Source organism: Sitophilus oryzae, unplaced genomic scaffold (assembly GCF_002938485.1).
Source record: "Sitophilus oryzae breed Bouriz unplaced genomic scaffold, Soryzae_2.0 scaffold_1190_pilon_pilon, whole genome shotgun sequence".
NCBI classification, from domain to species: Eukaryota; Metazoa; Arthropoda; class Insecta; order Coleoptera; family Curculionidae; genus Sitophilus; species Sitophilus oryzae.
Window position 1 is genome coordinate 757,131 of NW_022145827.1, and position 14,812 is coordinate 771,942.

Below are 14,812 nucleotides of genomic sequence, written 5' to 3' on the forward strand. Positions count from 1 at the left end.
CGATGTTCACCACCATGTAAATGTTTAGCAAACAATATGCCTTGCACAGAAACGTGTAGTTGTAATGCTTACCAATCAACTTGTGATAATTTGTATCCGCCTGATTTTGCCGACGAAGGTAGTGATGAAGTTGGTAGTGATGATGCCGATTTGTAATTTTATTAATATATACTATGTGCAAATGTATCACTTTATTTATTTTAAATACATGAACTCATATAACGTAGACCATATTTTATTTTGGTAAAAATAATATAACACAATATTTTTCAATTTTTTCACTTTAAATCCAACCAGCAACCAAAATATTATTTTTTCGCAATAATTTCAAGAATTAGTTGTTTTCCTTTCAAAAGCTAAACAAAATTGAAATCGGTTAAATAGCGGCGATGATAGCGCACATTGTCTATATTGCTATGGCGGCCATTTTGTTTAACGCACTCCAAACAAACGCAACCTCTGTGACGGTGTCACCATAAAAATTAATGGAATACATAATTTTTCTGATAAAACAACTCCACTGGCACCTTCCCTTCATGAAGTTTCCCACGGGAAGCTATTTTTATACTTTGTGTTCCCCAACTATCGGTCATGAAAGCAAAGAAAATATTCGCCATTAGATTAAGCAGTTGACACCCGCGAATACTAGGAAATCGAAGTCAAGCGTATGGAAGCAGTTTACAAACTTTCATCTCAGCTTTGTAATTGAAATGTATCAAAATTATCATGTAAACAAATAAAAACCAGACTCTCAAAAAGATATTCTGTCATTATAAACCTCAAAAAATTTCCAGTATAATTCGCTGTTGGGTGCCCACAAGGAAAAGATTTTCACTAAAATTTATCCGTTGCCATGGTGATTTGTCAAAAAAACACGGTTTGATTGGTTAAAAATTACAGGTGTGGAATTTTCATAATAATCTGGGTCCTCTTCAACAGACCTATGAAATAGGGTTTATTGTTTTTGTAATGTCACTGTCATGGAAAAATCATATTATTGATTGGCAGTTACGTAGGAGAGATGGTTTTAATAGATGTTGTTCTCTACCATGTTCAATTAAAGCAACAATAATGTTACAACATTTTACTCGAACAAATATATGCCGAACATAAAAAAACATTTAAGATTTTAATTGCTGCAATAAAATTTTAAGTGTTAACAAATTAAATTTAATAAGTTCTTATTTTTTAACAAAATAATAGTATGGGGGTTTTAGACGATGAATCTCTAGGGCGTTAAACTCAATGATTGCACAAAAATACAGTAAAAGGGGTTTATTTGGCGTAAATCGAGAACAAAATACAAAACAGCTGTTTACGCCAGGCGCACGCGGAACAAGTGAATGATCGGCGGATGACAGGCTTCAGCGAGCATTGTGCGTCGACGGTGGCGCCCTCCCACCGATCGTCGCTGGTCACTTGCCGAACTACGTCCAATACTCGCGATCCCTATTATGCGAGCGACCAGGAGCGCGAGTGTTAACTGGTGATGCTAACAGGGGGTACCTATTATTTTTGTAAATTATGATTATTAATATCATGTTAATAAAAATATCAATCTGTATTTTATGTGCTAATATATAATTTTATATACTTATTTTTGCTCATTATTTCACTACGTTGACCATGCTCATTCGACTAGGAAAGTGCATTATTTTAAAATTCCTCAACACCGAACAGCTAACTTCCAAAAATCTTTCAGTGCCATTGCACATTTGTGGAATAATATTTCCAATAAAACAAATAAAAAATCATTTACTAAATTCGCAAAAATTATAATTTCTTTGATTGACTTTTTTTAATCTAATTTCTGTTTATTTTTATAATTTAATTTATTCTGATAATTGAATTTACTTCTTTTTTGTTTTTGGAGTCGCACCACTCTGGCACTTTGTGTCTTTGTATCGGTTTTTTAATCGCGGTGTGAACCCTTTAGACTCACATTTATTAATAATAATATGTATTAATCTGTAAATCTAATTGAATTTGAATTTACTTCTATAATAATTGGCCCCTCTATTATTAATTATTTTTGATTAGTTTTTAAAGGTCTACTTTTAATTAAAACACCTGATATTTACACTTTTTTAATAGAGGCATTACTTTTAGTATGTGAGTTATCTAGACAATAACTGATATTTAAGATAATTACTATGTTCTCAAATAATTATGGGAAGGTGATTTTTAGTTTGTTTTGGGTTTCTTTCATAACATACCTATTATTTCATAGAAGAAGGCATATAGGGGTTGATGATTGATCATATGATTAATGAACCTCACATGATCATTTTAAATAAATAATAAAACAAGTATAATATTTTGAAGTCAGATGAATTAGCTTGGGCCTCTTAATATCTGCACTGCCTTTATCAGCGTTATCTAGACGAACAACTTAGGAATTCCAATTCTATCCAAGTGACTTGGGAAATACTTTATACACATTTTAAAAGAAATTTAATAAAACTCGACAAATTTATTATATTGACACACCTCATACTTATTTTATTTTATAAGTTATATAAATATAAAAACAAAACCTGTATTTGTAGTACAAGAAACAAGAAATAATAAATAAATAAATTAAATTATAATTAATATCACAAATCATTGAGGAGTGTATCCCTCTTGTAAACCCAAAGGTAACGGAGCATTGTCAAAACTTCTTTTATGGCCATAACTGCCACCATCCCATCCATCATGAGATGCTGAGTGTGAATGTGAGGAAGTGTAAACAGGCTTGGCAATTACTTCATACGAACTTCCACCTCCACCACCTCCTTTGGCTAGAGCAATACCAGCTAGTACTAAAGCAACCAGACCAGCTAGCAGAGCTTTACCAGCAACAGCTGCCAATCCAGCCACAGCAATGCTCAATGCACCGGATTTCATCAATGCTGCCAATCCAAGAAGTTTTCCTAGTCCTTCACCTCCACCACCTTCGTTCTTCTTACGAGCACTGACAGATGAATCAGCATGAGCAGCGTTCCAAAAGTTGAGTTTGACAGCGTGGTTGTCGAAGAACCCAGATATTTTCTTGAGAAGAAAAGCGTCTACTCGGGCATTAGGGTCGTCAGGAAATTCACGAGCCAACTCCTTGGTAATTTCATGCTCGTTTTGCTTCACACTTTTACCCTCACGCACTATACTAACACCAGGTATCAAGTCGATGTTGTCGTTGTCACTTAACTTATCCACCCATGAGGCTGCGTTCAGTTTAAAGCACGATAAAGAATAAGAGTCTTCGCAATTCTTTCCTAAAGATTTTTGAAACTCTGACGCATTTGATACACTGCAGAAATGTACTAAAACAGTAAGAAAAATAGAGATTTTTAATGGCACTGAACGCATTTTGTTGCTGTGATGTACAAACTGCTTCTGATTCGTTGTCAAATTTTTAAGCAGGTTATATAGTGGTCCGGATTGTTAGAAAAAATTTGGCTCCGAGGACCGGAATGATTAAAGAAGTAGAGCAAACACGACTATACAATAGTGAGAGTAAAATGACAGGGCTATTAAATGCTACTTGACGCGATATTTTTTTTAACTGCTTCTAGTTTTGGCTGAGAGAAAGGGAAAAAGAAATTATGTATGTGTATCATTTTTTCTATTCAATATTCTAATTCTCACACTGTAGCTAATATGTGAGTATGTTTTTATAATTGGTAATTACAGAACGCTGCAACCTGCTTTGGGCTAATTATTTTAAGTCATCTGGTAGGCCCGGTGTGAATTTATTTGATGTCTAAACTAGTTTTGGTAAATTTCTCCTTTATTGCTTTGTTTTAGAATTTTTGAGAAAGGATTTTAATAAAATTTTCCGTATAACACAGGGTTTATTTGATTTGATTTATTATTGTTATTTGTATAATGTTTTGTATTATTTTATCTTTTGTTTGTTTGTTTGTGTACCTTGTTTGTTTACTTTGTTTGTTTAGTTTACTTTTGTCTACAAATTGTAAAAATTTTTTGACAATAAAGGCATTTATTTATTTCTACAATAATTAAATTTTAAAAATAGTATTATTGTTTAATTACGAATAAAAATTATACTTTTTATGGCGAGGCTTTATGTTGACATTACATGAAAGACACAAAAATTCATTTTTACTCCGAATGGAACATGCTATTTTTTTTCAAACGTCACTAATAATTTTTTAAACCATTTGAAACTTTGCGAATAACAAAAAAAAATAAAAGTTATACCTTGTGAGTAATTATATTTTAAGAAACTATGGCTACACTCGTTGTACTTGACACTTGTCAATATCATAATATTATTTTGGTACTACTGTACTACAGGTATAAAGTACTTTGGTGTTTTACCTAGGAGTTAAAATTACTTTTTTATATTTTCAATGACGCGACGTCGCAAAAATTAATACATTTGTTGCGTTTTGAAAAAAAAAATATTTTGTTAATAATTTTAAGAATTGAATAATAATATTAAATAATGTGAGTAAAAATAAATGCATCATTGAAGCATACTAATTGGGAAATTTTCTCTATTGAAATATACCGGGTGGTGCATCGCATTTTAAACTGTCCAGATATTGGTTCCTCTATTGATTTTACAGCAAAGTCGTAAATATATTTTTTAAAGGTTTATGTTTGGTAAATACATATGCCAAATTTGAAGAATTTTAGGGAATCCGATTTTGAGTAATTTAAGAAAGATTGATTATTACCTGTCCAGTTTTAATTTAAAAATAGTTGCAGTTTTTCTCAAATTACTCAAAATCGGATCGTCCAAAATTGTTCAAGTTTGCCATGGGTGTTTACCAAACGTAGATCTTTAAAAATTCCTTTACGACTTTGCTATAAAATCAATAGGGGAGCCAATATTTAAACAGTTCAAAATTTGCACCCGGTATATAAGATATTGCCATTTTCCTACAAAATTATTTTTATATACTGAGTGAGCCAAAATCACAATATTATTGACTTTTCTCAAAGTAATTCACAATATAAGCTAGCATGTGATGTCCATTTTTTTTAAATTGATATATTATTTTTCTTTACAGCATTGACTCCACTACACTTGAAGAAGTTTTTAGTCATGGAGATATGGGTATTCTATTTGACCTTACTCCGTCATTTTATATCGAATACATAACGTCGATATTTGACATATAGAAGCTTTAGAAAATGTAAGTAATAAAAGCTGATAACACATACAACTGCTAACACATACGCTGCCTCTACACCAACAGGGTGATAGTCTGACAGCAGGTTTCCTAAACCCCTAAAAAAATAAATTTTCAACTGCGATTGAACTTATAGTAGGTATCACACCCTTTGCGTGGTAAACGTGCTTGTGCAAATTAAGTTTTGGTCCAAGAAGCAAATAATTTTGTAGGCAAACGCCAAACCAAAAATTTATATAAAATCAGCACTTTATTCTTAAAAAATTAATCACCTTCAGAATGGTTTTTGGATTTATACAGGGTGAGTTTTCTACGATGTTCTCTATCTCGGTATCTCGGAAACTACTGAAGATAGAGAGTCGGTTAAATGGGGAAAGAATTGCAGTTTTGTGGGGTCATAAATATGCGCCTTTCAGATTTTCGAAAAAGTTCATGGCTTTAGTAAGCTATTTCGAAATATCTAGTGATATTTCGAAAAAAAAACAAATTCCGGCTATTTTAAAAATTGTCCCACTTTTTAAAGCCATTAAAATCTATTTTAGAAAAAAAAGTTTCAGACTAAAGTTGTGGAAAATCACATCCTTAATGAGATTGTATCCTCAGTTTTTTTTTCTAAAGCCTATCATTTTTGACATACGACACGAACATATGTTTTTTTAAAGGGAAACCATAGTTGGCCATGACTTCATAAAAAGCGCCATTATTTAAGCTTTTCAGCGATATAAGCTATATGTTTTTTTCGAAAAATTACTGCGTTATCATTTTAAGCAATTTTACTTAAGGCTCATTTACATTTGTCATTTTGGATGTTCAACTTGGATGAATCATCCAAAGTGATAAGTATAAATTGCCTTTCATCACTGTTTCATCCAAAGTGTACACTAAAATTGAACGATGAAACAAGTTGACGGTCTTCCTACTTTTGTTGAAAGACGCGCTCAACGAACGTTGATTCATCCAGATTGAACGGCAAGTGAAAAATGTAAACAACCGACGCCGACCCGTACGGCCAACCTCGATATAGAAAACACTGGAAGAGGTGGCAGCCTGCGGAAGACGAAACATTGAACTGCTGCGAACTGGATGAAAATATGTAAACAAGGATGTTCAATTTGGATGAATTCAATCTGAGTGATTCATTTTGGTTGTACATCCAAAATAACACAGCGTAAACTCTGATTTAGTTAGCCATGAAAACAAGTTCAATCGTCGCACATACGGGTATTTCGATTATTTAGGCGGCTAAAAGTATATTTAGTTTAAACACAAACAAAAAAGTGGTTTTATTCGATTTTTTGTGTTGTTTTGCTTTTTGTAGTACACTATAGCAAGGATACAATTTTTTATTTGTGTTTCTAATAATTTCGTATTGCGGCCTAGTCAGATCAGCCTCAACAAACATTGAAAGTGCGCAAATAGGTGCCAGTTTATTGTCTTTTTCATCCTGTAAAGTTTTAGTGTATGCAGTTTTATATTTTTTTGCACAATTGGGTGAAATGACCATCTCTTTAAGCATCTGCGAGGCACTTCTTTTTCTCAAGGTTTGAAGTGTATTTGTGCTGCCTGAAGCAATATTTCCTTACTTGTTGTACTTCGTAGTGTACTTCGTGTTCTTCAGTTCGTCTTCGGTGACTTCTTTCGCTTAATTCAGCAAATTCCTTTGGTAGACGCCCTGAACGGTGTGCTACCAAAGGTTGTTCAAATGTTCCATCTAACCAGGCATAGTTTTTTTAAGGAAGTTATCAAGATTTGGTTGGGCATTAGACCATCTTTGCTTAAATTGTGACTTGATATACGACAATCTGTGCTTTAAATCCTTTATTTGGTCTTCAGAATAATTTTGGTATGCCAAAATATTATTTTCAAGATACTCTAATTTATCGTCAAAAGTAGGCAAATCTTGCTCTTGCATTTTATCAAACAAGTACCTCCGACTTACTACTCGAGCATTTGACGACCCTGATACAAAATTAGACACTCTTCGAATCGAAATTGTTCTAGAATTACTAATGTTGCATTTTACACAAAGAAATTTAAAACCTGCATAACACAATATTGCGCAGCTATTAACAGCTAAACTAGTGATAATCATTTTCTATATACTCTCAAATTGACACTGAACTTTATTAAATATGTGGGATGAACCCTGAAGTATAACAAAAACCTTTAGCTATGTGAAAGAATTATTTAAAATGAAAGCAAAAGTAATGCAATGATTTTGCACACTGCTAAAGGTGATTAAGAATACTGAAAAACTTTTAAATATTAAATATGTAACCACTTACCAGCAATATCAGGATCCATTATTTAGTTTTTCATATATATCTTGGATAATTAATATACACACTGGTCAAACTAAACGTTGACATGTAAAAGAGGATCAAAGGTGACTTGATATTACTGATCCATTATCATGTTGGCCGTTGAATACAGGGTTGCCTATTATTCTGCCGCTATTCAACTTCCGCCAGGTCTACTCTATTTCCATCTGCAATGAGTTCTACGAAATTGACTTTTGGCCGCTTAAATAATCAAAATACCCGCATGTGCGTCGTTGCTCTCTGAAATGTGACACTGTCACATCCAAACTTTGTAAATTAAAATAAACAAAAATTGTAAATATAAATTTTTTAAATGAAAAAAAGCGTGTAGGATTGTTGGTTCAACTTTTCTTGGGCATACATTTTCAAGGATACGTGGTTGGTGAACGTTACTTACGTTTTTTAGAGAACGGTTTTCAAGACATGTTAGAAAAGTTAAATTTAGACACTCGTGCATCAATAGAGTGGTTCCAACATGACTTTCATTATGACACCCCCCTCCATATTGAAAGAAATGCTCGAAGAAATGTTAAAAAGTATTCATATCATAACTATGCAAATTGAGTGTATAGGAAGAGGTGGACCAATTGCATGGGCCTCCTCGATCACCTGACCCATCCATTTTAGATTTTTTATGCGGTATGGTTAACAACAATGTTTACAAAACAACTTAATTAAGAGAGGCTCTCAACGAGGGAAAAGAGATTTTTTAAACATTTTCTCAAATAACTTAAAGTAAAGGTAGTGATATTATTTTTTTGAGTTTTAGTTTGTGTAATGTAAATTGTAAAGAACCGTTTAATAATATATTCTATCTTTTTAAGTTGTAAATCATAACAGAATAAGAATACCAAACCAAATAAGTGAAATTAGTCAAGAAAGATAAGATATGGCTATAACTCAGTAATTTTTCGAAAAAAAGATTATAGCTTATGTCGCCGAAAAGCTTAAAAATGGCGCTTTTTATGAAGTCATGCCCAACTATCGTTTCCATTCAAAAAACCAATGTTTGTGTCATATGTCAAAAATGACAGGCTTTGAAAAAAATCGGCGAACAAAAAATCATTAGGGATGTGATTGTCTACAACTTTTATCTGAAAACTTTTTATCTAAAATAGATTATAATGGAATCAGGGACAATTTTTAAAATAGTTAAAATTTGTTTTTTTTTCGAAATAACTAATAAACCATGAACTTTTTCAAAAATCTGAAAGGCGCATATTTATGACCTCACAAAGCGGCAATCCTTCCCAATTTAACCGATTCTCTATCTCCAGTAGTTTCCAAGAACCCATAGAGAACATTGTAGAAAACTCACCCTGTATATTTATACCCTCGATATTTATAAATACTGATCTAAATTACATTTTCTAATGTCTGTTGTAGTAAAGCGTAAGTAACATTAATTTGATAAAATCTTAGTACGTTACGCTATAATATACGTTTAATGTTTAAAAAATATGTAATAAATGGTAATAAAAACGGCATCAAAGACGGCTAATATAATATCTCTAGACGTCATTTACTAAAAACTGATATAAAACTTGTCAAAAGTTATCACTCATTATAGAAAGATTAAAAAACGATAGAGCGTTTCCAGGCACCCAAATCAAAACTTATATTTTGTCGATATTAAACTACACCATTTAAAAATAATTTTTAATTAATATAAATATATACTAGAACCTTTTTACGGCCAATTGGCAGTATGCGCGATTAAAAATTAAAAAAGAGAGTACGGGATAAGTAAATCACGTCTAGGGCTGGACCTCGCCAAAATTATCATAGACTGTAACTTCCCAGCCGTCCATGATGGCGTTTTTTTCGATAGTATGGTATTAACGCTTTAAATAAATTGATCTAGAAATCTAATACACAAACGTTTTTTTATTCAACTATGTTATAAAATAAACTTTATTTGTTCATTGTTATTGGTCATTGATTGGTGATGGTCATTTAAAAGATATTATTATCTTTAAAGTTATATGAAGGATAGGTATCTTAATAAAATGTGTTAGTCAAAACTTATTTACAGATATTTGATAGAAAATTATTTACAAATATATCAATTGTGAACTAATACCTAAAATATTTCATTTAACGCAAATTTTACAATAAAATAACATACAATGTTTCTGTTTAGATTGTAATACACTAAAAATAAAAAAAAATATATCTCTTATTGCAAACTTAATCAAAATATCAAAGTTAAATTAAACCAAGACACATATTTTAACTGACAACTTAACTTATTACATAACATTACAAATAAATAAATAAATAACAATAAATAAATTAACTAAAATGCTCAGAATAGCATTTTACTTAGGAATATAATTTTGAGCTAATCCTAAAGGTAACGGCGCTTGATCCAGACTCCTCTTATGTCCATAGTTTCCACCATCCCATCCACCTTCATGAGCCACAGAATGCGAATGTGAAGCAGAATAAACAGGTTTAGCAATCACTTCATAAGTTGAATGCCCTCCTCCACTTGATAATCCTTTCAGTGCAGTGATAGCTGATAAAAGTAACGCGATCAAACCAGTCATTAGGGCTTTTCCAGCTAAGGCGGCCAAACCTCCCATTGCTATCGCCATCAGAGTTCCTTTCATCATGGCACCCATAGCCAACATCATTCCCATACCTCCATCTCCTTTTTTATCCTTCTTCCTTGCTGTAACAACTGAATCATTTTCAGCAGCGTTATTCCAGAAATTCAACTTGATAGCGTGATTGGTGAAGAAACTGGACACTTTTTTAAGCAGAAAAGCATCGATACGCGCATTTGGATCATCGGGAAACTGCCGAGCTAATTCTGCAGTTATATCACCGGTTTTTTCTGTCACACTATTCTGTTCTCGCACTATCGAAACACCAGGAAACACATCGAGACTGTCTGTATCACTAACTCTGTCCATCCAGGCTGCTACGTTCATTTTTAAACAAGTGAAAGATGAAGAAGAATCGTCGCAGATTTTACCGAACGATTTTTTAAATTCACTTTTATCTATCGAGTTTGTTTTAATGTCACCCGAAAATGCTGGAACCACAAAGGCACCGATTGTAATTATGGTTAGGAGGAAGTGGTTCATGATGATAGTTTGCCGACTGAAATGACTCTGATTACGTGAGAAAAATGGCCGCGGAATATATAGCAGAGTAGAGTACGTCAATTAGTAAAAATCTAGTTATGCGAGGCATAACAAGTGGAACAGAGGGGTATATAATTGTAAACGGCCGGTGACAGGAATATTTCATCGGAACAATTTCGTAAAAAGCGGGTTTGTGTTAGGAATGGTCGAAAATTTGATATGTCGATATTTAGATTAATATTTTCAAATGAGAATCGTTACCTTCAAATAGCTGTTAAACATTGAAATTCTCTTTATTGAAAATAATATTGTTATAGTATTAGAATAAATATTTCACATATAAAATGTAAATAAATTATTATACAAAGTGGTGCGTTTTTACAGGGTGAGTTTCCTACGATGTTCGCTATGGGTATCTCGGAAATTACTGGAGATAGAGAGTCGGTTAAATAGTGAAAGAATTGCAGTTTTGTGGAGTCATAAATATGTGCCTTTTAGATTTTTGAAGAAGTTCATGGCTTACTAGATATTTTGAAAAAAACAAATTTCGGCTATTTTAAAAATTGTCCCTAATTCCATTATAAGCTATTTTAGACAAAAAGTTTCCAGATAAAAGTTGTAGATAATCACATTCTTTATGAGACTGTGTCCTCCCCTTTTTTCTACAGCCTGTCATTTTTGACATATGACACAAACATAGGTTTTCTTTAAATGGAAACCATAGTTGGCCGTGGCTTCACAAAAAGCGCCATTTTTTAAGCTTTTCAGCGATATAAGCTATAATATGTTTTCTTCGAAAAATTACTGAGTTATAGCCAATTCTTATCATTTTTAAACAATTTCACTTAGGTAGCCATGGAAACAAGTTGAATCGCCATTGCTCTCAGAAATGTGAAGCTGTCACATCCAAACTTAAAATAAATAAAAATTGTAAATATGAATTTTTCAAATGAAGAAAAGCGTGTAGCATTATTGGTTCAACTTTTCTTGACCATACATTTTCGAGGATACGTTGACCGGTGAATGTTACGTTTTTTAGTGAACGGTTTTCAAGACATGTTAGAAAAGTTAAATTTAGTTATAGCCAATTCTTATCTTTCTTGACTAATTTCACTTAGATTGCCTGTTATTCTTATTCTGTTATGATTTATAACTTATAAAAAGTCAGAATATATTACTAAACGGTTCTTTTCAATTTACATTACACAAACTAAAACTTAAAAAAATAATATCACTACATACACTTTAACTTATTTTAAAAAATGTTCAAAAAATCCGCCATTGTTTTGAGTTGCATGTTTTTAAAACTGAATTACTACCTATTCTGTATATTATTACTACCTAGTTTGTATAATTATGATATAAATAATTTTTAACATTTCTCTTATTATGGGGGGTGGGGGGTGATGTGTCATAATGAAAGTCATGTTGGAACCACTCTATTGATGCGCGAATATTTACACGATTTTCTTCATTTTAAAAATTCATATTTACAATTTTTGTTTATTTTAATTTACAAAGTTTGGATGTGACAGCTTCACATTTCTGAGAGCAATGGCGATTGAACTTGTTTCCATGACTACCTAAGTGAAATTATTTAAAATTATAAGAATTGGCTATAACTCAGTCATTTTTCGAAGACAAGATATTATAGCTTATATCACTATAAAGCTTAAAAAATGGCGCTTTTTATGAAGTCATGGCCAACTATGGTTTTCATTTAAAAAAACCTATGTTTATGTCATATGTCAAAAGTGACAGGCTTTAGAAAAAAACGGAGAACACAGTCTCATTAAGGATGTGATTATCTACAACTTTTATCTGAAAACTTTTTGTCTTAAATAGCTTATAATGGAATTAGGGACAATTTTTAAAATAGCCGAAATTTGTTTTTTTTTTCAAAATATCTAGTAAGCCATGAACTTTTTTAAAAATCTGAAAGGCGCATATTTATGACCACACAAAACTGCAATTCTTTCCCCATTTAACTGACTCTCTATCTCCAGTAGTTTCCGAGAGACCCATAGAGAACATCGTACGAAACTCACCCTGTATATACAGGGTGGTCCGAATTGTATTCCGGACAATTTGGCAGCATATTCTGCACATAAAAATAAGTAAAAAAGTTCGTATAAATATATGTTCTAAAATGCTTAGTCTTGGAGATACAAGGTGTAGAAATTTTATTTTTATTTCGATTTTTTTCAAATAATTTCTGAAGCAACGTCAATATTTGGATAAAAATTGGTGTCTGGGAGTTTTTTGACATGGGAAATTTGATTTTGATATCAATATGACTCCAACTTGTAGAAAGCACCAACTGCATATTTTTTAATTGGTTTGAAAAGTAAAAGTTTTCGTCCGAACCTGTATAAAACTACTGAGTAAAAAAATATACATTTACGACATTTTTTACGTAAAAAAAGATCTTTTGGTAAAAATTGCCACGAGTAATGGTTCTCGAGATATTTGATATCGAAATTATCAGTACCTGTCATCATTGACATAAATTAAATATATTGACTAAATTGCTATTAGACTGAAATCATAAATAATTTGAAATGATTTTGTGTCAAAAGTTCAACAGAAACTATTTTATCATAATTTAAAAAAATATGATTAATTTAAAGCATTAAAAAGTTCCCAAATTTATCATTTCAGTCAAATAACTGTCTACTCAACATGCTTATTTTTTGTTAATAATGACGTGTATTGACTACTTCTATTCCTGATATCTTGAGAACGGTTGCTCGTAGCGATCTTTATCAAGAGACTTTTTTTTACGTAAAAAATCACGGTAATGTATATTTTTTTACTCGGTAGTTTTATACAAGTACGGAAGAAAAGTTATCACTCTTCAAAACAGTTAAAACAAATGAAGGTGGCGCCCTCTACAAATAGGAGTCATATTGATATCAAAATCAAATTTCTCATGTCAAAAATCTCCCAGATACCAATTTTCATCCAAATATTGACGTTACTTCAGAAATTATTTGGAAAAAATCGAAATAAAAATAAAACTTCTACACCCTGTATCTCCAAGACTAAGCATTTTACGACATACATTTATACGATCTTTTTTACATACTTTTATCTGCAGAATATGCTGCCGAAGTTTTCGGAATACAGTTCGGACCACCCTGTATATTATTTTAAATTAAATAAAATAAAACAACTCCTTAAGTTCATTTATTTTCTTTTATTTTGGACATGGTTTGATTATTTTTATTTGCTGCCGGTAGATGTGATCTTTTTGTTATTGGTATGTATTTCTGATTTTTTTATGTCTGAAATATTAAATTTCGGAAAAAGAAAAAATGGAATGTTACATATATGGAACAGAAATGTTAAGTATCGTTCCTTCCTGTCAATGCAACCCAATATCTTGCATTTCATCAGCAAGAGTAGTTTAGATGGCTCTATTTTTTACAAAATGTACGATACTTCTGCTACTGTACTACAAAGAAAATACTAAATACTGCATCTAACTGTCTACCGTCCAAGAAAAATGCCTTTTATTAATTTGCCTTTGAATTTTGTTGTTAAAAATATCCAAATTGTGCGGTTGAAAAGGGTACGTTTATGTTGGAGCTGCGATAAACGATAAAAGCAGTGAATTAGCGCTGCTCTTATCGTTGCTCAACTGCCAACCGTGTCTCGACTCGTTGCTCCAATATAAACACCTACATATAATTTAATATAATAATATTCTTTGGTTCGCTACTATCGCTGCTCTTATCGTTTATCGCCGCTCCAACATAAACGCACCCTAAGAGACGAACGGTTGATTTGATACGCATCCGAATGAGAGTTCTACTGTAGTTATGTATATGTCGCACCCACTTAGTGTAATTGTCCGTTTCATAGATTTAGTAAGAACAGATATCACATTAGACATTTTAACCCCATCAAACAATCGGAGGTTGACTACGTATTGTAAAAACCAACTGAGATGGAGAAGGCGACATTGCCACATTTTAAATTTGCGCCTATTTACTTAGTTTAATTTGCAGAAAAGGTGACTTTAAAACCTTTACCGGAAATCAAAAAATCTCAATTTCTTAATTAAATTAATAATTTATTTTTAAAGAAGCATGCGTAATAATATGTTATTAATCAGAGGATATATGCGTTACTATTAAAGGATATGTTTACTGTTTAATGTGCTGAAACGTCTAGAACTATTGGCAACGTCGCTGCTAGTCTTCCAGAATGAAATGAGCCGTCCGTCTCCCACCACCCCTCGCGACGG

General features: G+C 32.1%; 2 protein-coding genes across 2 annotated transcripts; both read right to left on the reverse strand.

The window, feature by feature from the left end:
* Positions 1-2,604: 2,604 nt before the first annotated feature.
* Positions 2,605-3,348, reverse strand: LOC115891716. Its single transcript, XM_030912255.1, has one exon. The coding sequence runs from the start codon at positions 3,346-3,348 to the stop codon at positions 2,605-2,607; it is 744 nt and encodes a 247-aa protein (XP_030768115.1).
* Positions 3,349-9,786: 6,438 nt separating this feature from the next.
* LOC115891718 lies at positions 9,787-10,560 on the reverse strand. Its single transcript, XM_030912256.1, has one exon. It carries the CDS (start codon positions 10,558-10,560, stop codon positions 9,787-9,789), a length of 774 nt encoding a protein of 257 aa, XP_030768116.1.
* Between the last annotated feature and the right edge of the window lie 4,252 nt (positions 10,561-14,812).

What these genes read in the sequence shown, in the direction of transcription:
- LOC115891716 (XM_030912255.1), bottom strand. Translation starts at nt 3,348, where the DNA reads ATGCGTTCAGTGCCATTAAAAATCTCTATTTTTCTTACTGTTTTAGTA.
- LOC115891718 (XM_030912256.1), bottom strand. Translation starts at nt 10,560, where the DNA reads ATGAACCACTTCCTCCTAACCATAATTACAATCGGTGCCTTTGTGGTT.